Genomic DNA, 21,640 nt, shown 5'->3' on the forward strand with positions numbered 1-21,640 from the left:
CAGCTGTGGGCCTGACATGGAAACTGGGCTGACAGGTAATAGTTCCATTTAAAAGAAATAACAATAAAACGTTTCAATCGACTACAATTGCTTCATAAAAGAATAAACTGTGCGAATACCAGTACCCAGTCAAAAAGTTTAATTGTACTTGATAACCTGCATTTCAATAATTACACTCAGTTTGGCCGAGAGGGGTTAAATGTGTTACTGAACAGAAACGGATCTATACAATGTCACAACCCCTTGAATTGCATTAAAATTCAGTGACATAAAAAAGGAGATAACACATAAATGACAGCTACCTGATTGGAAATGCAATCACTGTAAAACAAAAGAATAATCATGTAAAAAGAAAAACATTACTACTGTACAGAGGCAAAGTAACTTGTCAGCCAAAAAATGTCACAGTGAATAGTTACAGTATGCATATAAAGTGTACATGTGGTAAACAACAGATATGATACAAAACTGCGAATGCAACCTCCGCAGGGCATACGTTCAGCTCCAGAAATACAAAATAAAACACTGATGAGCAAATCTGGGCTCACATTTTGGCAGGTTGCATTCTACCTGTTTACTTAAATATTTTACATATCACAACATCCATGGTGCGCACGACAAAACTGAATTTATTGCTGTGTAAGATTTATGTACACATTTTGATTATAAAACGACTATGCCTACTCTTTGGAGAGAAACAGTTCTTAGGGCACAGATCGGAGCTCAGGGGCGAGGCCACTAGCGGTGTCCGTATTTGGCAGACCAGTCCGTTCGCCCATGAATAGTCTGCAGCGGCGGGCGAGGCAGCAGACCCGGGGTGCTTTTGTTGGTCGATGGCATGTTGGCAGACGTGTTCATCTGGCTCCGGCCAGACCGCCATGTTGCATAATCTGAAACGGCAACAAAGAAACACGAAAAGCAGGTTTTGAAGGCAGTGTTTTTTTCCCTTTATAAATTCCTTTTTTAAGAACTGGGTATCAAAGAAAGCTCAGATCTGTGCTCACTTGATGCTGTTGTCTCCACTGAAGGACCCTGATGCCCTCTGTGACCGGCAGAGCCGCTGTCTTTTTTGTAAAAAGATGGCATGTATCCACCGGGGACTGTATTTGTGCCTGATAGTTAAAAGCAAAAGCCCATTACTTTGAACCTCTTTAACAACAACAACAACAACAAAGAGTCTAAAGGTTACAGTGAAGTTACCGTGAGCGCCTCTACTCGGCAGAGTCCCTCCGAATGGAATACTACTGCTGCCCCAAAGATGGCTTCCAGTGAAGTCTTTACTGGCATTTATGGCCACGTTCTTCTTTGTACTAATGCCTGAAATGAACAGAAAGGCAATCATAAATATTAGACTCTTAAATGGGCAACATTTAAGAATAACAGAGCTAGGTAAACCTATTAACTGAGACCCAACATTATAGATTTTTCTTTTTTAAATAAAGCCCATCCCTTACTTCTGCTATGTATAAAAATACACTGTTTATTACCAGGTAAATATCTCGACTGCCTCAAGTAATGTTGCTTAGCAGAGGCAGTTCTTGATGGCTCTTGATAGGATGCAGTCTTGTTCAGGTTTAAAGGTGCATCTTCATTTCCAGTGGGTCGGCTAAAATCCAGAATATTTCCATATCTGTGAGACAAAAAAGTGGAGGGATCTGAATAACCAGCATGCACATAACTAATGTGCAAATGTCACAAACAGATCAGAGCCTCACCTGCTCGGCGTGCCCTCTCCCTGCCTCGACTTCTGTGTGGAGAAGTTACTTTTCCCAAGAATACTTATAGACGTCAGATCAGTTTCTTCGTAGTCGTCCCAGTCGTCACCCTTGAGGTGCCCTGTGCCGTGGCCCCACCGCCGCCGCCCTCCTCCTCCTTTAGGTTTCAACTGATAGCTCAGCAGGTTTGCATTTTCTGGCTCCTGCCTCGTTTGCTACACCAAGATTGGCCAAGAATATAAAGACAATGCAACAACTTGTCTCTTTAGCCTTTCACTGATTCATTTTTTCTGTGCTCTACATTTGCGCTACTCAGATGTGGATTACACAGATTTTTCAAAGCATTTAGGAGCCTCACCTTGCACTGGAGAGTCTTGTCAACGATGTAAGGAAGATGGCTCTGCGGCGTTCCCTCAGTCTGCTCCTGCTTCAGGATGTGCTTTGGCTGCTGCTGCTCTCGCACCAGCTCTGTGTGCCGCTGGTACGCTGCAGCCTGGGCGGCTGCCGATGCAGGGGAGTGCTGGACCTGCTGAAGAGGCCTGGAGGGCGAGCAGTGTTGGTTGGGAGGAGGAGGCTGGGAGGGGGGCACAGGCTTAAGCAGCAGAGGCTGCTGCTGCAACATCTGTTGAGACTGTAAAGGAGTCTGCATTGGCACACGGCTCGGCTGAGGCCTGCCCTGCTCCAAGATCTGCTGAGGCGTCCCCAAAGCTTGGCCAACATGGAAGTACGAATACCTGAGAGCCTGTGAAAAAAAAAAGTATTTGTTCTCTTCGCTAAGCTGCACAGAGTAATGGAAATACCAGGACATCAAATCAGACACTACCTGGGCAGACGCTGGTCTCTTCTTGGGATCCCACTGCAGCAGGTCGGTCATCAGATGGATGGCTTCAGGACTTGCATTTGGGATCAGTGTCTTCAGATTACTGGGAACACACTGAGGCCAACGGAAATTCATAGCACTGGCCAGCTGATATCCCTCGGGCCAATCATTCTAGAAGGAGGAGTCAGTCCACGGTTCACGTTTTGAGACTTGAAAAACTCAGAAAGCTTCACATTCTCGCTGCGTTGCCAACAGTAGACATGATCGCGCCCACTCAAGCCTGTCCTTATGATTCCACCATATGCACCGTAGCATGTTTCTAAAGGATCACAAGCAGTTCTCAACACTAATAAGCACTTAGTTTGACAGAAGTCGACTCAAACTGCACACAGCAAATAAGGAGGACTCAAAGAGTCTTTTTAAAAGACCCTTTTTTAAAGATGGCTCCTCACACTATAGAGTTTCAGTGAGGTGGACACCAACTCTTATTAAGTAACACCTTGTTTCTCCCAAACTCAAAATGTTTTTGGCTCTGTGTGTGAATAACTACCTTCTTTGGTGTACCCAAGACTTGGCAAATCTTGAATATGGTGTCTACTTCACTGGATCCTGGGAAAAGAGGCCTGAGGGTATACAGCTCTGCCATAATGCAGCCAACTGCCCACTGGTCTATAGGTGAACTGTAGGATGTGGATCTGAGGAGCACCTCTGGAGCTCGGTACCTGGTACAAAAAGAAGAGTAAGAGGACTTAGGCATCCTTCAAGTACATGAGAACTACGTTTGCTCGAAAACAAACAAACAAAAAAAAAATCAAATCACCATCTAGTTGAAACATAATCCGTGTAAGGCGGTCGAGATCTGATCTCTCGGGCAAGCCCAAAGTCAGCTATTTTCACCAGCTCTGGGCCCATGCACAGAAGATTCTCTGGCTTCATATCCCTGTGGAAAAAACCTAACCAGAGACGCGTGCATGAGCATCTCGCCAGATTGAAATGGCAGGGGTGCAACATTTAATGAACACCCTGGAGTAAAAACAACAAAAAAACAAACCAAACCAAACCAGACGTACCATGTTTATGAATGAAGGCGAGCCCCTGAAGTATCTGAAACATGATATTTCTTACAGTAGATTCAGGAAATAACCGGGTCCTGCACAAAGAAACCATTCAAAGCTGGATGAGTACAGAAACAGCAAACCTTACTCAAATACACTTTCAAATATGGAAATACCTAAATCACTGCACACACCTGTCTTTCATGAGCTGGTACAAATTCTCCTTCATGTACTCAAATATAAAGTAGAGGTGATCATTTTCCCGAATTACCTCCTTAAGCTTGATCACGTTAGCATGGTTCAGCTTCTTTAAGGACTGCAAGAATAGACACAAGCATTAACACAATGTGGACTCCATAAAGCCGAAGCAGAGGGAGAAATAAATGAATCTAAACATGCTGGACAACACACAGAGGTCACTGCAGCACATTCAGAAGCACACCCTACAACTACCAAAAACCCTTGTAGGTATAGGTAGGGTGTAGTTTGGAGGGTGAAATGCTGCAAAGGTGGGATTTATGCTTACAATTTAAAAAAAAAGGTGTGGGGGGGGGGGGGGGGGGGAAGAGATATGGAATAAATAGAAAGCAGAATGGAGAAATATACACTTTCCCATGCACTGGGATGGTATAGGTTTAACCATGCTATATTTTAGTAAGGGGGAGGAAAGCCATAATGGGTCTCAGATTTCATGATAGCATGCTGTAATTATAAATCTACTCAGCAGGACTCAAAGGAGCAGCATGTTCTACTCGTGTCTGCTGTATCAAGGTTAAGCTCTAGAAAGGGGTGTGTGTAGGCCGGGGTGGGGAACAGAGCTCAAAACCAACAGCACACAAGAATCACCTTCTGCTCTTAGAGCTGGTGTGTGACTGTTGCACTGTGAGGAAATTTAGACAGTAAAATACTGAAACGGTGTGAAAAACAAACAGAAAGGCATTCATTGATTTCCCAAATGGCCTAGCATGTAAATCATCACTACATTACCCATAAAGCAATAGCATATATACACAATAGCATTATGAGCTTTCTAAACAAAATAATGAAAAATAATCAACCCAAACTGAAACATTGGCCTTATGTGATAATGCTTTTCCTTATTTTGTGTCATATATGTGCTGGATGTTGTTATTCATACCATAATTTGATAATAATGAGATTTGAAAGTAATCCTAATATGTTTGATTTTAGATTTTTTTTTTACTCTTGGCTGTACATGACGTCAGAGTGAGTGTATTTCCTAATATGGTTCTCTCAGACACACAGCAACCCAAACAACTGCTGTTCAAAGGTTTTTCATGTGGAGCAGCCAATCAGAAGGAGAGTGTCCATAAAAGGGAAGGACAGTAGATGCATTATCGTAGGAGACTGCATTAAAGCCCACTATGTGGTAAATATGGTTAATTTTTAACTGTAAATCCTGAAGAGCTAGTCACGTGTAATAACATCATACTTTATGGTCACGTTTCCTGTTGCAATCAGTGTTTATTGATGTACCTGCCTGTAGTGCAGAATGTCTTTCTTGACATCATGAATTCAAAAATATTGTCACTGGGAATTTAATGAGTGTTATACACCCAACTGATACTTTATTAGGTACATCTCATCAACTGCTCATTAACACAAATAACCACCCCGCCCCTCGATTCTCAGTAGGATATGGCAGCAATTAATTCAATGCATTCAGACATTTGTTGAGACGATCTGCTAATGTTCAAACTGAGCATCAAAGCCACAGTAAGACAAATAACCACTTGTTACAACCGAGGAACGCACAAGAGAATCTGTGAACGCACAAACAGATGCGCTACAGCAGCAAAAGACCACACTGGGTGCCACTCCTGTCAGGTAAGAGCAGGAAACTAAGGCTACATCCTTGGACAATAGCAGCTTGGAAAAATGTTGCCTTGTCTGATGAGTCTTGAATTCTGCTGCAACATTCAGATGGTAAGATTTGAATTTGGTGTACACAACATGAAAGCATGGATCCACCCTGCTTTGTACCAAAGGTTCAGGCTGGTGCTGTTGGTGTAATGGTGTGGGCGAATCTATACCACAAAGAACTTGAAGTAGTTCTGGGGTTTCAACCTAGTACTGGGAAGGTGTAACTAATGAAGCCAGTAAGTGTATGTAAGTAATATTCAGACAGTGAAGTAACTTCAAGTGTCCAATTCAGAAATATACAATGAGGTGAAAGTTTTAAGTTTTGTTCAGGATAAAGACAAATCTTGCTAGCTATGAAATGACCAATTGATGTTTTCTCTGAGTTGTGTCATATATGTGCTGTTGCCATGAGGGATGTTGTTATTCATACCATAACTTGATAATAATGAGATTTAAAAGTAATCCTTACATGTTTGATTTTAGATTTTTTTTTTTTTACTCTTGGCTGTACATGACGTCAGAGTGACTGCATTTCCTAATATGGTTCTCTCAGACACACAGCAACCCAAACACAACTGCTATTCAAAGGTTTTTCATGTGGAGCAGCCAATCAGAAGGAGAGTGTCCATAAAAGGGAAGGACAGTAGATGCATTATCGTGGGAGACTGCACTAAAGCCCAGTATGTGGTAAATATGGTTAATTTTTAACTGTAAATCCTGAAGAGCTAGTCACGTGTAATAACATCATACTTTATGGTCACGTTTCCTGTTGCAATCAGTGTTTATTGATGTACCTGCCTGTAGTGCAGAATGTCTGTCTCAACATCATGAATTCAAAAATATTATCATGTTGAATTTCATGAGTGATATACACCCAACTGATACTTTATTAGGTAATCTTATCAACTGCTTATTAACACAAATACCCCTTTGATTCTCAGTAGGATATGGTAGCAATTTATTTAATGCGTTCAGACATGTAGACACAGTTGAGACAATCTGAGCATCAAAGTTACAGTAAGACAAATAACAGCAACTGAGGAACGCAGAAGAGAGTCTCTGAATGCACAAACAGATGCGCTACAGCAGCAGAAGACCACACTGGGTGCCACTCCTCAGGTAAGAGCATGAAACTGACGCAACAGTTCTCATTGGCTCACCAACCTTGAACAACGGCAGCTTGGAAAATGTTGCCTTGTCTGATAAGTCTTGAATTTTGCTGCAACATTCAGATGGTAAGGTTTGAATTTGGTGTAAACACCATGAAAGCATGGATCCATCCTGCTTTGTACCATAGGTTCAGGCTGGTGTTGTTGGTGTAATGGCGTGGGCGAATCTATACCATGAGTAGTTCTGAGGTTTCAACCTGGTACTGGGAAGGTGTAACTAGTGAAGCCAGTGAGTGCATGTAAGTAATATTTAGACAGTGAAGTAACTTACAGTGACGTGACAGTTTTAAGTTTTGTTAAGGATAAAGGCAAATGTTTCTTGCTGTGAAAGGGACAACATATATTTTCTCTGAGTATGTTAAATTCTTCAGGACTACTTTGGATGGCACAAGCATGACAGGGGTCAAATGACGTGTTCTAATGCACATCGAGCCAGAACCAGCTGGCCACTTTGGTTTGGCTGACTATTCCTGTGTAGTACAGCATAAATCAGTTTCTGCTGAGAGTCTTCAGTGTGCAAAGCTACCTCTTTCCCTCATCTGCCAAGGAGGACTAGTAGAATAAAAACAAAAATCTTCAGGACAAGCACATTTACATGTTTTAAAATCATAAAAATGACATCTTGTGTCACATATAAATATAATTCTGTGTATTTCATTCAGAAAACAAGGTACTATGTTAAAGCACAACAATGCTGATCAATTCAAGCCTGGATACAACTGAAGAGGCTGCAAGATATCCTTTAAGGATTAAGTGTTTAAAGTAAATGTGGTAGGTTGATTAAGTCATTTTTCCCCACCAAGAATGAAGAATTGTGTTAACAGATTCAATGTTAAATTTGGGTTGATTTATTTTCCATCACTCACTTTAAAATGTTAAACTTTTAGAAAATGTAAGCTCACCTTCACTTCACGGAGGTTCATGCATTCTTCCCAGGAGTAGAACTTCCTTTTCATTCTGAAATAACATAACAGAAAAAAATAAAAAAAACAAAACAGCCTGTGTCTTGGCTTACAGTTAGCTTTTTAAGTCGAGACCAAATGAAATCATACTATAGCTAAACCCAAGAAGGAAAAACATCTATCAGATTACAGAGAAACACAATTTTGTGATACTCACTTCTTAATGGCAACTAGTTCCCCCGACTCCAGACTGCGGCCGAGGATGACTGAGCCGTAGGTGCCATCCCCGAGCTGTCTGATGGTAGTGTATCTATTCATTATGCTTGTCCTTCCGTAGCATTGTCAGGGGACAGATAATAACGGGGTGGAAAACAGAGATGTGTTCGCCTCCTACTGCTGAATGCAACCAGATTTTCCTGTGACAACAGCAGAAGACTACAGGCAGAGGTGGAGGACTCATTGTGTCATGGACTTCTGTCCTTTGAGCTGAGAAAGAAAAAAAAAAAATAAAGAGACCAAGCATGAGTTCACTCAGCAAAGGATCCACAAACTAACCACTGAGTGGGACATTATTTCTTTAAGCCTTTAAATCTTATCAGTCAGAAAGATTTAATATTGTCTCCCATCACTAAGTATATGTTTCCACAATATATCCAGGTACAGATATACTAACCAAAAAGTCACACAGATAGTTAAGAGCCTTGATTGGTTAGTTCTGCAGTAGAGTCTGAACTCTGGAACAATGCTAAAAGGTCGTGCGATCTGATGAATGCTCCAGAGTGATGGATGTGATGCATCGAGGTAAGAAGAGAGGCAGGTGAAGTGATGCGCCCACCATGCATAGTTCATACCGTCGAGTTTTTCAGGTGACCAAAAACTGAGGCCAGCTAACTACTTGAATATATGGATTAAAAAACAAAAAACATGAATTATTATTTTTTCCCTTTCCTGATAGTGCACCATTTTCGGAGATGATAATACTAGGATTTTGAGTAGTTCAGGGGGGAAATTTTGGGATGTGCTGGAGAAGACATTATACAACTGTCCGCCTCTCCCATCATAAAAGCAACATCATGGTGAAAAAGTAATGCAACTCTGCATGGAAATAATTACGACACAGCGGAAGTTTGTAGAAACATAAACACACCAGCTCACTCATATCATATCTTTTATTGAATGCATGCAATTTATAGTCACCCTTCCATCCCTTATTTAATAGAATACAGGATTTGGAATAAAATAAAATAAAAAAATCATAACCCTCGAGGTCAATGTGTTATTACACAGAAAATTTAAGTCCACCTCCATCAAGATGTGACTGAAAGACTTGCATGCTTTGCGTAGTGAGTTTCAGTTTCTTACTTCTACACAAAGGCTTTTAGTGCCAAAGTACAGCATAACAAGGTTTAAAAATAGCTTTCTTCCAGCAGCCATCACTCATAGTTTTGCTATCCTAGATGATGCTGTGCAGATTCTCAATATCAGCATCAGAGAACATTAGAGGGACAGCTCAAGTTGAGATGGAGACAAAGTTAGAGTGGCAAGGCTGAGATGGTTTACACATGGGCAGAGGAGGGAGAGTGGATATATTACATAAAGGATGCTGAATATGTAGCTGCCAGGAAGGTGGAAAAGAGGAAGACCATGGAAGGAGTAATGAATGTAGTGAAGCATGACGTGAAGAGGGTTAGTGCTGGGGTGGTAGAGATAGGATAAGGCGGAGGCAGATGATCTGTCATGGTGACCGCTAAAGGGTGCAGCTGAAAGAAAAATTTGGGCAAAATATTCTTTGGACTGAAGTAAAACTAACAAAAAAAATTCATAAAAATAACGTCATACCAACAGTCAAACATAATGGTCACAGTGTGATGGTCTGGGGCTGCTTTGCTGCTTCAGGACCTGGAAGACTTGCTGTAATTGATGAGACCATGAATTTCTGATATCTATCAGAAAATCCTGAAGGAGACTGTCCGTCTGTTTTGGAGTGGCCCAGTCATGGTCTGGTGTGAAATCAGATTAAGATCATGCATTTCAAGCATCTCAAATAGGCTGTTCATGCCGGAAAACTCTCCAATGTGGCCAAACTAATGGAAGAGGGGCCAAAATTCCTAGACAGTGATGTGACAGACTCATTGCCACTTATCACAAACACTTGATTCCAGTTCTTGCAGCCAAGGGTGGCACAACCAGTTATTAGGTTCAGGGGGGCAATCACTTTTTCCACACAGTCATGTGGGTTTGGATAGCTGTGCTGTTTTACCCTAAATAAATGAACTCATATTTAAAAACTGCATTTTGCATTTACTCAGGTTATGTTTGTCTAACATCAAGCTTTATTCATGACCTAAAACGTTTAAAATGATAATAAATAGAATACAAATTAAGAAGGAGGCAATATCTTTTTCTTTCTTTGTAACAGCACAGTATCAGGAAACTGATTATATTGGCCAATTTATCACCAATCATTTCAAAAGAGGGGTTCACATTATGTTAACCTACTGGCAAGAGCTAGCAAACCAGCTACTGTTTACTGCTTTGTTCACTGACGTTGTTCAGACTGACTGGATTTAATACTACAACAACCCCCTGTGAGTTTGTGGTTACATTTTAGCCAGCCCTCTATCAGCTAGCGTGGTAGAAATAAACATTGACCGCATTGTGATGCTGCTGGTGGCCCAGCTGCTGACAAGCCATCAGAGAAACAGTGGACAGAATGGGCTTCTTACTCAAAATAAAACGACGAGCAGCACACAGCACTTACCCTCCTCGCGTCAAACCGCCAACAGTTCATAGCCAGTCATTCGTAGTCGATGGTAAACAAATGGCTTACTCCATTAGCCCGCTAACTGTTACCGTTACACTCCGAATAGCCGCAACCAGTGTACCCAACACACACCGTAAATAAATCTTCAGCTAGGCCCCTTCCTCCCTTCCTTCCCTCCTTCCTTCCTCACAGAGATTACCAAGATCTCGCGTTGCTGTGAAAAGACCCTGCGGTTTAATTTCAACAAATCACAGCAGTCCTCCTCTCATCCCGTCGTAAAGATGCTGGAGCGTAAACACCAGCTTTTATGTATCTATATCGCTTTTAAGGAGTGCGGACTATTTAAAGAAGGGCTTTTACTGTGTTTAGTCCACGCATTGCTAGAGAAGATAAACATGAAGCAGTGCAGTCATTTAAAGTTATCGACATTTTATGACATAATCGTGAAGGGCGAATGGCGAGGTGTAAAGACCAGCCAGTAACATAAAAAATACGCAAAGAGTGGAAAAGATGTTTAGGTGCAGAGCAAAAGCGAAAGTGAGCAACATTTAGTGCTCTTGTTTCGCACTCTTCTTTGATTAAAGAAAAAAAAAAAAGAGCCCTTATTATGAATGTGAGGTCATCATCGTTTTCCCTACTCCCTAAATTGTTAGTCCGCATTCTTTTTTACATGTATAAAGTGCCTTTCAGAGACTGCTGTTGCCATTTGGTGCTATATTATAATGAATTGCAAAAATAAATAAGTAAATTAAAAAAAAAAAAAAAAGAATGACATATGTTGACTGTGGAGGCCAATTGAGTACAGGGAACTCACTGACATGTTCAAGGAGTCAGTTTGAGATTATCTGAACTTTGTGACATAGTGTGTTATCCAGCTGGAAGAAGCCATCAGAAGATGGGTACACTGTGACCAAAACTGAGGTAGGCTCTGGCATTTAAATGATTGGTTGGTACTAAGTTGCCCAAAGTTTGCCAAGAAAATATACCTAACACCATTACACCATCACAACCCTGAACCATGGATACAAGGCAGGATGGATTCATGCTTTCATGTTGTTTATGCTAACCATCTGAATGTTGCAGCAGAATTCAAGACTCATCAGACTAGACAGCATTTTTCCAATCTTCTATCATCCAATTATGGTTACCCTGTGCAAACTGTAGCCTCTATTTCCCCTTAGCTGATGGGAGTTGCATTTAGTGTGGTCTTCTGCTGCTGCAGCCCATCTGCTTCAAGGTTCCACATGTTGTGCATTCAGAGATGCTCTTCTGCGGTTGTGATGAGTGGTTAATTGGAATCTAGTTTTAATCAACAACCATGCTACATTCAAAGCCACTTAAATAACCTTTCTTCCTCATTCTGATGCTCAGGTTTAGCTTCAGTGGGTCATCTTGATCATGCTTAAATGTGCCATGTGATTGGCTGGTTCCACCAGCAGTGGAACAGGTGCACCTGTCAGAGTATTTAATGTCCCGTAATTAACATGCCAACAATTTGGTCACTAAAGACAGTTGTTGTTATAATATAACACACACATACAGGCCACTCATAAATGACAGCTGCTAGTCGCTGCCCCACACAGGGATGTTTATTTTTCAGCTGATATTGAAGAGCCGGAGTGACACAGGGCGCTTCTCGAGTCTCACAGCGCCTCCTGACTTCCTGTGCCACTGAGGCTCCGGGCTACTCAGCGAAATGGCTGCGTTCCTGCGAGCTCGTAAATATGTCCGTTGTGTTGTCCGTTTCTCCGACCGTGAACTGTAAACGGTAATACTGACCGCCTGTGAAGATAACAAGGAGACTTACTGGCCAGGTTGTCATGGTGGGTCACCGTGTTTTTGGCAGTTATGCAGCGAAAAGTGTTAGCGAGCTAGCGAGCTAATGTAGCTAACGTCACCTGGCTTCTTTTAATGCTACCTGCAGCTCAGCCGAGCTGTAAGCTAACTAGTTTACTAACTAGTTACGAAAGTAGTTGATTTACAACACTTGGCGCCTACATTTAGATGCAAGACCCTCAAATCAACGATATGCAGATTAATTCACAGTATTATACACCGAGGTTAGCATCGCAGACTGTTAAGCTAAATATGGTTGTGTTACCTGAGTTGCTTCTAAATCAGGCCCACAGCAGAACTTTATAGTTTCTATTTTTTGCAACAAGTTTGACCACTTTGACAGTTTGTATGTTAAAGAAAAATGAAACTTATTTACCGCAACATGAACAGGGAAGTGTGCTGTAATAACAAGGAGCATCAAACTGTCAACAAAAAACGGTGTGCAATGCATATAAAGCAACGTGTACTTACAATATTGTTGTTTATTACGTATTTCATATGCATTTTAAATCGATTTTGTTTAGGGAGTAGCAGTGTAATTAACTTCAACCCAAAGTGAGCTAAATGCATATATTAATGTTTATGTTTATTAAGTTTGGTTACATGAGGCTTGCCATTCTAGTCTCTAAATTTATCACCTTATTGACTGCTATATACAGGATGTCTGATAATCAGTTTTTTATATAAATAGTTAACCGTAAATTAATTTTTTTAAATTATAACTTCGGTTTCGTGTGCAGGCTGACGAAAATGCAGATATTGAAAGTACAGTAGAGGATGAAGATGAAAGTTCAGATGATCCAGATCTTCAGGTGAGCAGCATAAATTATGGTTTGTGCAACACTCTAGGGCTGTGCTTCATTAAATTTTACTTCCAAGGAGCCACATTTTCTTGCAATTTATTTATTTAGTCATAAAAGCACACAGTGGTGTTAGTGGAAGGTAAGCGTGGTAAGAAGACATTCTTGAGGGGACACAGGGAGAAAAGACTGAGATGTGTCAGATTACACAAAACTTGCACTGACAATCAGTGACAGCAGGTCTGATGGAGTGATGGGTCTAATTTGAAATTCTTCTTTTAAATTGTCATCAATATGTACAGTTGAAGCCAGGAGAGTGGTACAACAGTGGGTGTCTGCTGCCGTCTATATAACATGGTGGAGGTGCTGTTATTTTGATCCATCATGCAAAACCATCTATAAAGCTTCTGATTGTCAACAGCTTCATTTTTCAGCATAACAATGATCCCAAACACACTACCAATGTAGTAAAAACATACCTGCAGAGAAAAACACACTATGCTATCAGTCAGGGCTAGGGCCTCCCCAGAGCCTGGAGCAGTACATCTAACTTATCTTCTGAAAATAAAACAAAAACTGCAGTGTCATTAATGCATAAAGGTCAAGAAAACTACAATATTCCTAAAAGCGAACCTGTACTGTGCATCAGTGTATCCTTCGAGCTAGCACTGAAATCACTAACAAAAACATTTCTTTTGGCCAAAGATAAGATATGTTATCCCCTCATGTACTTATTTGTTTAAAGTGGCAAAACCTGCGCTGTATGCAAAACATGGCAGCCAAATTAATTCTCATATGTTAGGCAGGTACAATGAAAGACGAGGAGGACTTAATTTTGTTTGTTTGCAACGATTATAGCCTGTTATAGCCTATTTGTAAACCAAATAGGCTATAACAGCAGTGTTAAAGTTCAACTAAGCATGGATAAGCTGAAACCTTTCTTTGGCACTCACTCTATTAATGTTGTAATCGAATTCCAGCTGGAGCTCAATGTGTTCAGAGCTCAGTGGATGTCTGAGCTCAAACCGAGCTCTGGAGCGAGTGGAACGAGCAACCGACTGCTCCAAGCCAAAGGTCTGAGGAAGGCTCAAGAAATTGCTAGAGAGGAAAAGGCAAGTTGGGGAATTATTTTTTTTCTAGCTGTAAGCTTGCATGTGTTGTCGATTATTATCAGCTGTTAAATGACTGACGAGAGTCACCTTCCCTCAGGCCACAGAGCTGTTCTTGAGAGCTGCTCAGGAGGAGCAGAATGGAGCTGTCTATGAAGGTATGCGCTACATAGGATACAGATGGCACTTTACCACAAATAAAAATAACTCTTTAGAAGTTAACAACTCTTTATCCTTACCCGCCGTCCATTTAGTTCTGTAATTTCTCTGAGGTTGTTTGATTTGTTTCTCATGTCTAATCTGATGTTTTTACTTGCAGCTATCAAATTTTATCGCATGGCTATGCAGCTTGTTCCTGACATTGAGTTTAAAATCAACTACAGCCGTCCTCCTGATGCAGACAGAGGTGGAGGGAACTAGTAAGCTACTTTATTTTGTTTAATCTTACCGCAGGTCTATTTTGTGACAGCATGTTTTCAGACATTAAGTTGTTCTAAAATTATAGTCTTATGCAAATCGCTTTCTTTTCGGGGATCATTTTCCCCTGTGAGGTAATTAAGATGCTAAACAGAGAGCTGCTATATTAATTATTATTGAAATTATACTAGTAGTATAAAGGCTGAACTACGGCTGCTCAATCGAATTTTAATCACGATTACGATCTGGGCTTTCAACGATCATTAAAAATGACTGAGCCGATTATTAGCCCCTCCCTCGTGCTTTACTCTCGCGCTGCTCCGTGTGGCAAATCGAGCGCACCTCTCTGCATTTCGAACACGTGCCACAACAATTACCGGTAAGAAGACCCAAGGGAAGCTCGGAAAGCTAAGCAGAAGTTACTTGGGGAGGAGAGTGACTGCCGTTGGTTGAAAAGAGAGGTAAAAAAAAAAAAAAAACTTCAGTGGTGTGGAAACATTATGGGTTCTACTTGTCGTGGATCAAGTAGACATAGTGTGTAAACTTTGCTACGGTGTCATAGCTGCACCACAGAGCAACACTGCAAAGTTCACTAAACATAGATGTTTACATTTTTCATTTATTTTTTATATTGCAAACATTTGCCCTGTTATCAGTATTTGCACACTATTTTATATTATTTTTTAAAGTCATTATTCAATACATTGTTATTGTTAACCCTTTAAATCCCTGTAGAACCGGAACTGCGTAAGCTAGCGCAATAATTTGTTTTGCATATGAAACCGGAGGAGTTGTACTTATATCTTATGCCATCAGCTTGTCCTCGGTCACGGTTTCCTTCCACATAAAGCTTTGCAAAAATTGCATAAAAAGCGCTTGCAGGAACAAAAACATAATATTCCAGAAACAGCTGTTCGTAACACTTCCCACAATGAAAAAGACGTCAACGCGAGCTATCGTATGTCCGCCATTTCCTGTCCGAAACCGGAAGTGACGTCATTTTCGCGGAAAATGTAGTTTTTTACTTGTAGGCCTTAAAAGCCTATACTGGTGTTTTTATAAGTCATGTTTGACTTTTCTGAATAGTTTCTGGGATGCTTAGAACTCGAATTGCACTGCTGGAAATAGTTTATTTTGATGCACATGCTGTTTTCTTTGCAAATTTGCATCATAGGATTGTTTTTTGTTTTCCCTGCAGTATATAAAAATTGCTATATCCCCAAAATAAAACTATGAAGACACTCAAAATAAATTTCCTGTTCTTCTAAACTATTTTTTGCAACTTTTTTGTATTTAAAGTTTTGAGGGATAAGCCTCTTAAATTTCCCCAAGTAGAAATATATGTTAAAAAAAAACAACGATTTTCAATTTTTTTGTAGTTTATTGCACTTTTTTGTAATTAATGTAATTACTATGGACTTAATGCATACATATTATTAAAATATGGGCTATAACAGTTGTATTGATGTATAGCAACTTGAAATGCTCCCAAAAATGGCACTACAGCATGTAAAAAAAAAAAAAAAAAAAAAAAAAAAAAAAGCTCTGGCGGACTTGGTTCTATGGTAGGTCTTAAAGGGTTAAATAAATATCGTCAAATAATCGAGATCTCAATTTCAGTGAAAATAATTGTGATTATCATTTTTGCCATAATCGAGCAGCCCTAGGCTGAACTTATAATGAGGGTGTGAGGAGGATCACTCAGCTGGATTAAAACTTAAGCTGCCCCATTTACAACAACAACAAAAGCAACTTTTCTTTCTTTGCTTTAGTTTGGTAGGTGAATAATATAGTGTGCTGGCTTGTATGAGAGCAGTGCATAGTCTAATTTCTTAAACTGAGCATACTGTGTTTATTTTTCTTTTTTGCAGCATGGAGGATAGTGATGCTGATGGGGAGATCGAGGATCTACTTGCCTACTTCGAGCAGCAGCTATCTGTGGAAGGCTCATTTCCAAAGATCTGCACTCCTGAGGTTGAAATGACTCAGGTGCACATTTCAGGTAAAAAACTCTAATGTAATTTCATTGTAAACCTCTCGAGTCATAATAAACACATAGCCATTATCATTCTTTTCTTTTTTTGATTGCAGCTTTGCCACGGGAAATCCTGATGTACATATTTCGGTGGGTTGTATCAAGCGATCTGGACATGCGCGCTCTGGAGCAGCTGTCTTTGGTTTGCCGTGGGTTTTACATTTGTGCAAGGTCAGCCTCGCTTTCAAAGAAATCAGCTGGATGACAAATTATTTGTCAGCAAGCTCAGCTTTTGACAAAATTGCCAATTTTATATCAGGCAATAAAGGATCTCATGGTGCTGTGAGCTCTTAATTTTTTGTTTCGCTTTCATTCTCTCTCCAGAGACCCTGAGATTTGGCGCTTGGCTTGTTTAAGAGTTTGGGGACGGAAGTGCACTAAACTTGTACCCTTCACATCTTGGAGGGAGATGTTCCTGCAAAGGCCCAGAGTCCGTTTTGATGGTAATTACTACTGACACCTCAGGTTTCTAAACCCACATTAGTGCAGGAAAATACCAAAGGTACTGTTTTGTAACAGATACAAAATGATTTAAGAGCTAGAGTGTCATAGAAATTTTTTTTTTTTTTATCAAGACAGATACCACAAGCGTGCTTATCAAGTAAAATTTTCCACGTAATGTTTTTTTTAATTTTTTTATAGCAGTTTATTTCAAATCACGTTGGCCTAGAGACCTGGCAGCGACCATCTCCCAACCACTGTTGAAGAGGGAAAAGAGCAGTTGCTAGCAATTGCTAACTTGAAATTTGTCACAGAGAAATATGGTGCTGTCGAAAACCACCTCGTGATTGCAATCTTCAGTAGTTTGCATGGAGGCTGATCTGCAAGCATATGTCAGCTACTCGGTGGAGATCATTCACCTTCAAAATAAAAATTTCAGATTTTTAAACGTGTGGTTACAGTGGTAAAACCCAAGTTTTACTGTGAAGGGGAATGTTTTTTCACTACATCATGGAGTGTAACTGTACAGTGTTTGCAGACGAGTCTGTGTCTTCCATGTAAACTATGGGGAATCTGCTAGTGACCCGAAGCAAACGAAAGGAGGTTTTTGGGGCAGAAATTTCTTTGTGACTAATTTCATTTGGTGGGAAATTCATATTTGTGTCGCCAACTGGTCTCTAGGTATAAGGACTTCATGAAAGTTTGCCACCCACGTTTGCATACCTGCTCTTAACTTGCAGTTCACTGTTGCCCCCTGCAGTGTGAGGCAGCTGCTGGAAGGGTACTGAGTTTCAGTACATAAAAAGACCGCAGGAATAATGTTACGGGTGTAATACTTCTTTATGCTGCAAACTTTTAGATGATTGTTACATGCAGCTAACAACAGTTGAGAGCTAAATGCCTCAAATTACCAGCCACTAGTGTTGTTTTTTGCTGATGCTTTTAGAAGTTATTGCTGCCATATTCAATGTAAACGAATTACTGGATGATTCATTTTCTTTCCACAGGTGTGTATATCAGCAAAACATCGTACATTCGCCAAGGAGAGGAATCACTGGATGGATTTTACAGGGCTTGGCACCATGTTGAATACTACAGGTAAATATTTGAGTGTAGTCTTTATTTATTGTGAGTTGTAACGAAACCACAGATGACATTTTTGACAGTGACGACCAGAGATGGGCAGTAACGCGTTACTGTAATCCGATTACTTTTTTCAAGTAACGAGTAAAGTAAGGGATTACTATTGCAAAAACGGTAATTAGATTACCGTTACTTTCCCGTAGGAACACTGCGTTACTAAAACCGTGATTTTTTTTTTTTTTTTTTTTTTTTTTTTTTTTTTTTTGCAAGAATGTCTCATGACAGTGACGTAAGCAAGTGCGACGTTGGTGACAACAGCTGTGTGCAGATCAACAATGGATAATATATCGAGTGCGGGAGAGAGTATGAGCGTGCAGCGTTTAAAGTGTGGAAGTACCGACCTTACTTTGAATTTGATTCCATAAAAAGTGACAAAAACATTAGTGTCCATCGTGCGTGGGAAGAAAACTTATTTTTACAGCGAAAAAAACCCCTAAACTTCCAAGCAAGCACCAAGTGTGCTACGACGTAATGGGAAAGTCACAGAGAAACTCGCGGATTCTTCCACTGACCGCTGCGGCACACCTGCACCAGGGTAAACCTCCGCCTACCCTACTCCTGCTTTACAGGTGAAAATAGAGCAAAAGGACCGCTAGACCAAAGGACTTTATTTATTTTCTGCTGTGTTTTACTTGCATCTATTTGAAAGAGTGAGTGTAAACACAAAAAATATTTTATTTTATGTGCTGGAATGTGCAGAAAATAGGTTTAAATGTTAAACTAATTTCTTCCAGTCAGAGAATGTTGCATATAATAAAATTTTTGCTTGATGCATAAAGTTAAAAGATTAAAACTAATAAAACAAGTTTTAAAAAGATGCTTTTCCATTTGGTTACATTTTGTATGATTGATTATGTAGAAAAAGTAGAATTGGGCTGAAAGATCTATGGCTTTATCACCTATTCAGGTTGTAAATCGTGTTTTTAAAAAGTAACTAAGTAATTAATTACTTTTGAAAGTAAGTAATCAGTAAAGTAACGGGATTACTTTTTGGGGGAAGTAATCAGTAATTAGTTACTGATTACTTTTTTCACGTAACTTGACCAACACTGGTGATGACATTGTTACCTCAGGTACCTCCGCTTCTTCCCTGATGGCCACGTCATCATGCTGACCACCCCTGAGGAGCCTTTGTCCGTTGTTCCCCGTTTGCGTACCAGGAACACCAGGTACACCTCATCTTTTCTCTAAACTCAGCTGGACCCATAGAGAGTATAAAGGATTGACAATTGTTTAATTGTGCTTCATTTCTCAGAATGGATTCAGTTCTGCTCGGTCACTTCCGTCTCTCACAGGAGACAGGCAATCAAACCAAAGTTTTTGCTGTTGTCTGCAAGAAAAAAGATGAGGTAAGGAAATGTTTGAGGCATTTGAGGGGTGGGAGATGAATAGATAACCATATATGTATAATAAGGCCAGCTCATTGAGTAAATGAAACCTCAATAAATGGAAGTGGTTAAAAAAAAGTCATGTTTAAAACAGTGCAAATACAGTTGCAGTTACACAATTTGGGGAATTTTCCCCTTGAAAAAAATTACATAGTTTAATCCTAGTACCTCATTCATCAGTGTGTTAGCATGTCTGTTTCTTTTCATGGAAGAAGTTGGCCTCTTATTGGCCTCTACTCGAACACAAATAAGTTATTTAGCGTGCAGTACATGGCTGCACCAGCGTTGTGCTTGTCAAAAACATTCCTGCATAACATTACATTGCATTACATAAACACAACACTGTTAAATGTATTGTTATAGTTTACTAGGTCTAAAATGATTTCCCCCTACACAAGTTATACTTCTACTAATGTGTGAGGGTGCTAAAGACTGCAGCATTGACCCACGGGTGCTGACAGAATCTATGCCTCTGTTCGAAGCACCCAGAGCCCGGGAAAAAAACACTTTATTTATGTTACGGATACAGTTAGAAACAAAATCTGAAATAACTGAATCTCAGCTGTGAGTTTGGCTTAATCTCTTCTGGTTGATTGCCAGCTTTGTAGTTATCACATTTCTGGCAGGTTTACAGTATATTCGGCATTCTTAGGTGCCATGTCTCTGAGAGCATCTGCTGTGAATTCCAGTTTTCCATAATATTTCACCTAACCTGTCGGATTACGTCTGAACTTGTAAACCGCATCTGTTGACAGAAAGCGACCGACTTCCAAAGGAATCGGTTCTGCAGGCGGAACCCAGCTCCGGAGGCTGAACACAGCTTTCACGTGGGACTGGCTCTGTCCTCTGGGGGGCATCAGAGTTTTAGTAAGCTTGTGTGGATCCACCATTCCTGCCACATCACTTACAAGTAAGTCACAGGACTGCTAATAGAAGTGACCAAGAAGGGAAAAAATGTCAATTTCTGTTCTAAACCTGACCGTGATTATGCTTTTAGGTTGACTGGGGAAACGGTCATTACTACTTTTGACCTGGACAGGATGTACACACCCTTCTTCTTTGCACGTGTGAAGAGTTACACTGCTTTCTCTGAGCAGCCTCTCTAAGCAGACCCTGCACATGATCTCACGAAGACCACAGCAGAGATTGAGTCATCGTTGCATCAAAAACTCACGTACTTCTCAGCCTGTTTTAATTTGTGCTGCAGCTGCTTTATGGTGTTGCTGTTTGAACCCTCACGTTTTCTAAATGAAAGCATGTCATTCTTTCAGGTACACTTTAGAGAAAAATACTTATTTTCTGATTTCAGAAATTGTGGTAATATGCTGAGAGCTAAAATAATTAGCAGAATTTCCCACCTGTTCCAAGCAATGAATGTTCATACTGTTTTTGTTTTGTTGTGCACTTTCTTCCTCAAATAAACAGTGATGAACAAAACAGCCTCGCTGCTGTGTTGGGGCTTTCTTTTACTCAAAATTGATAGATTACAGAAAACCTACAATAGAAAACCTATTACACAACATGAGTTCAACAGAAAGCATTGCAGATTTAATTTCATGCTTCTACATCATTTGTCTCTTTGAGGACACGTGGGTTTAATCCACACATTACATTTTCTCTGAACTGAGCAGATCAAACAGGATTTACAGGAAAAAAACCCAAAAACAATAAATGTGAAAGTTGTTTGGATTAGTCTGAAATCATTTGTAGCTTTACTAGAGCTGGTGGCTGATCTAAAACTCTATGAAAATGGCAAGTAAATATTTAAATTGTTTGCTGTTGCCAGTTTTTTGGTGGTTCACAGTAAACTGAAGGAAAAGGTCAATAAACGGCTTCTTTTACAGCAATCCTGAATCACTGCGATGAAGCCATCGTTTGGTCATTTAGCCGGCACTGATTTATGGGAAAAGCAGTGGGAGGATAATGAGGAAATTGCCTAATAATACCTCCAGAAAACCACACCAGTAAGCAGTTATTGTTTCTGACTCATGCTGGACACAATATCATTTTCCCATAGCAAGAGTTTGAGAAATTAGTTTGAGGCAAATTACCTGAACGGCCACTTGAACGTTTGTCTGTTTCACAAGTCTTTAAAATATCTCTGTTTGCATGTTTACATTTCAATGACATGTTCGAGTTTGTTTACCATTTATGTAACAGTG

General features: G+C 40.2%; 2 protein-coding genes across 2 annotated transcripts; one reads left to right on the forward strand and one right to left on the reverse strand.

Annotated features, from left to right (window-relative positions):
• Positions 1–122: 122 nt before the first annotated feature.
• On the reverse strand, positions 123–10,488 carry LOC146655735 (serine/threonine-protein kinase ICK-like). Its single transcript, XM_085428297.1, has 14 exons — positions 10,307–10,488; positions 7,763–8,031; positions 7,546–7,600; positions 3,785–3,906; positions 3,606–3,685; positions 3,356–3,488; positions 3,086–3,257; positions 2,539–2,706; positions 2,074–2,457; positions 1,716–1,930; positions 1,488–1,630; positions 1,201–1,317; positions 1,005–1,112; positions 123–890 (listed from the first exon to the last, which is right to left on the reverse strand). Exons 2-14 carry the CDS (start codon positions 7,861–7,863, stop codon positions 739–741), a joined length of 1,950 nt encoding a protein of 649 aa, XP_085284423.1. The 5' UTR covers positions 7,864–8,031; positions 10,307–10,488; the 3' UTR covers positions 123–738.
• Positions 10,489–11,967: 1,479 nt separating this feature from the next.
• fbxo9 (F-box protein 9) lies at positions 11,968–20,918 on the forward strand. Its single transcript, XM_085428298.1, has 13 exons — positions 11,968–12,132; positions 12,886–12,957; positions 13,926–14,057; positions 14,155–14,212; positions 14,374–14,473; positions 16,343–16,473; positions 16,563–16,677; positions 16,831–16,949; positions 17,955–18,045; positions 19,164–19,259; positions 19,346–19,439; positions 20,234–20,388; positions 20,476–20,918. The coding sequence occupies exons 1-13, from the start codon at positions 12,130–12,132 to the stop codon at positions 20,582–20,584; spliced, it is 1,275 nt and encodes a 424-aa protein (XP_085284424.1). The 5' UTR covers positions 11,968–12,129; the 3' UTR covers positions 20,585–20,918.
• The last annotated feature ends 722 nt before the right edge of the window (positions 20,919–21,640 follow it).

This window comes from Rhamphochromis longiceps, linkage group LG13, assembly GCF_057381845.1.
Source record: "Rhamphochromis longiceps isolate RC_006_pf linkage group LG13, R_longiceps_female_GT1.1, whole genome shotgun sequence".
Taxonomy (NCBI): Eukaryota; Metazoa; Chordata; class Actinopteri; order Cichliformes; family Cichlidae; genus Rhamphochromis; species Rhamphochromis longiceps.

What these genes read in the sequence shown, in the direction of transcription:
- LOC146655735 (XM_085428297.1), bottom strand. Translation starts at nt 7,863, where the DNA reads ATGAATAGATACACTACCATCAGACAGCTCGGGGATGGCACCTACGGC. An exon ending in TGAACCTCCGTGAAGTGAAG is followed by an intron (nt 3,907 to 7,545) that starts GTGAGCTTACAT and finishes CTATTCTTGCAG; the next exon opens with TCCTTAAAGAAGCTGAACCA. An exon ending in GGAGAGGGCACGCCGAGCAG is followed by an intron (nt 1,631 to 1,715) that starts GTGAGGCTCTGA and finishes TTTGTCTCACAG; the next exon opens with ATATGGAAATATTCTGGATT.
- fbxo9 (XM_085428298.1), top strand. An exon ending in GACTCAGGTGCACATTTCAG is followed by an intron (nt 16,474 to 16,562) that starts GTAAAAAACTCT and finishes TTTTGATTGCAG; the next exon opens with CTTTGCCACGGGAAATCCTG. An exon ending in CACCATGTTGAATACTACAG is followed by an intron (nt 18,046 to 19,163) that starts GTAAATATTTGA and finishes TTGTTACCTCAG; the next exon opens with GTACCTCCGCTTCTTCCCTG.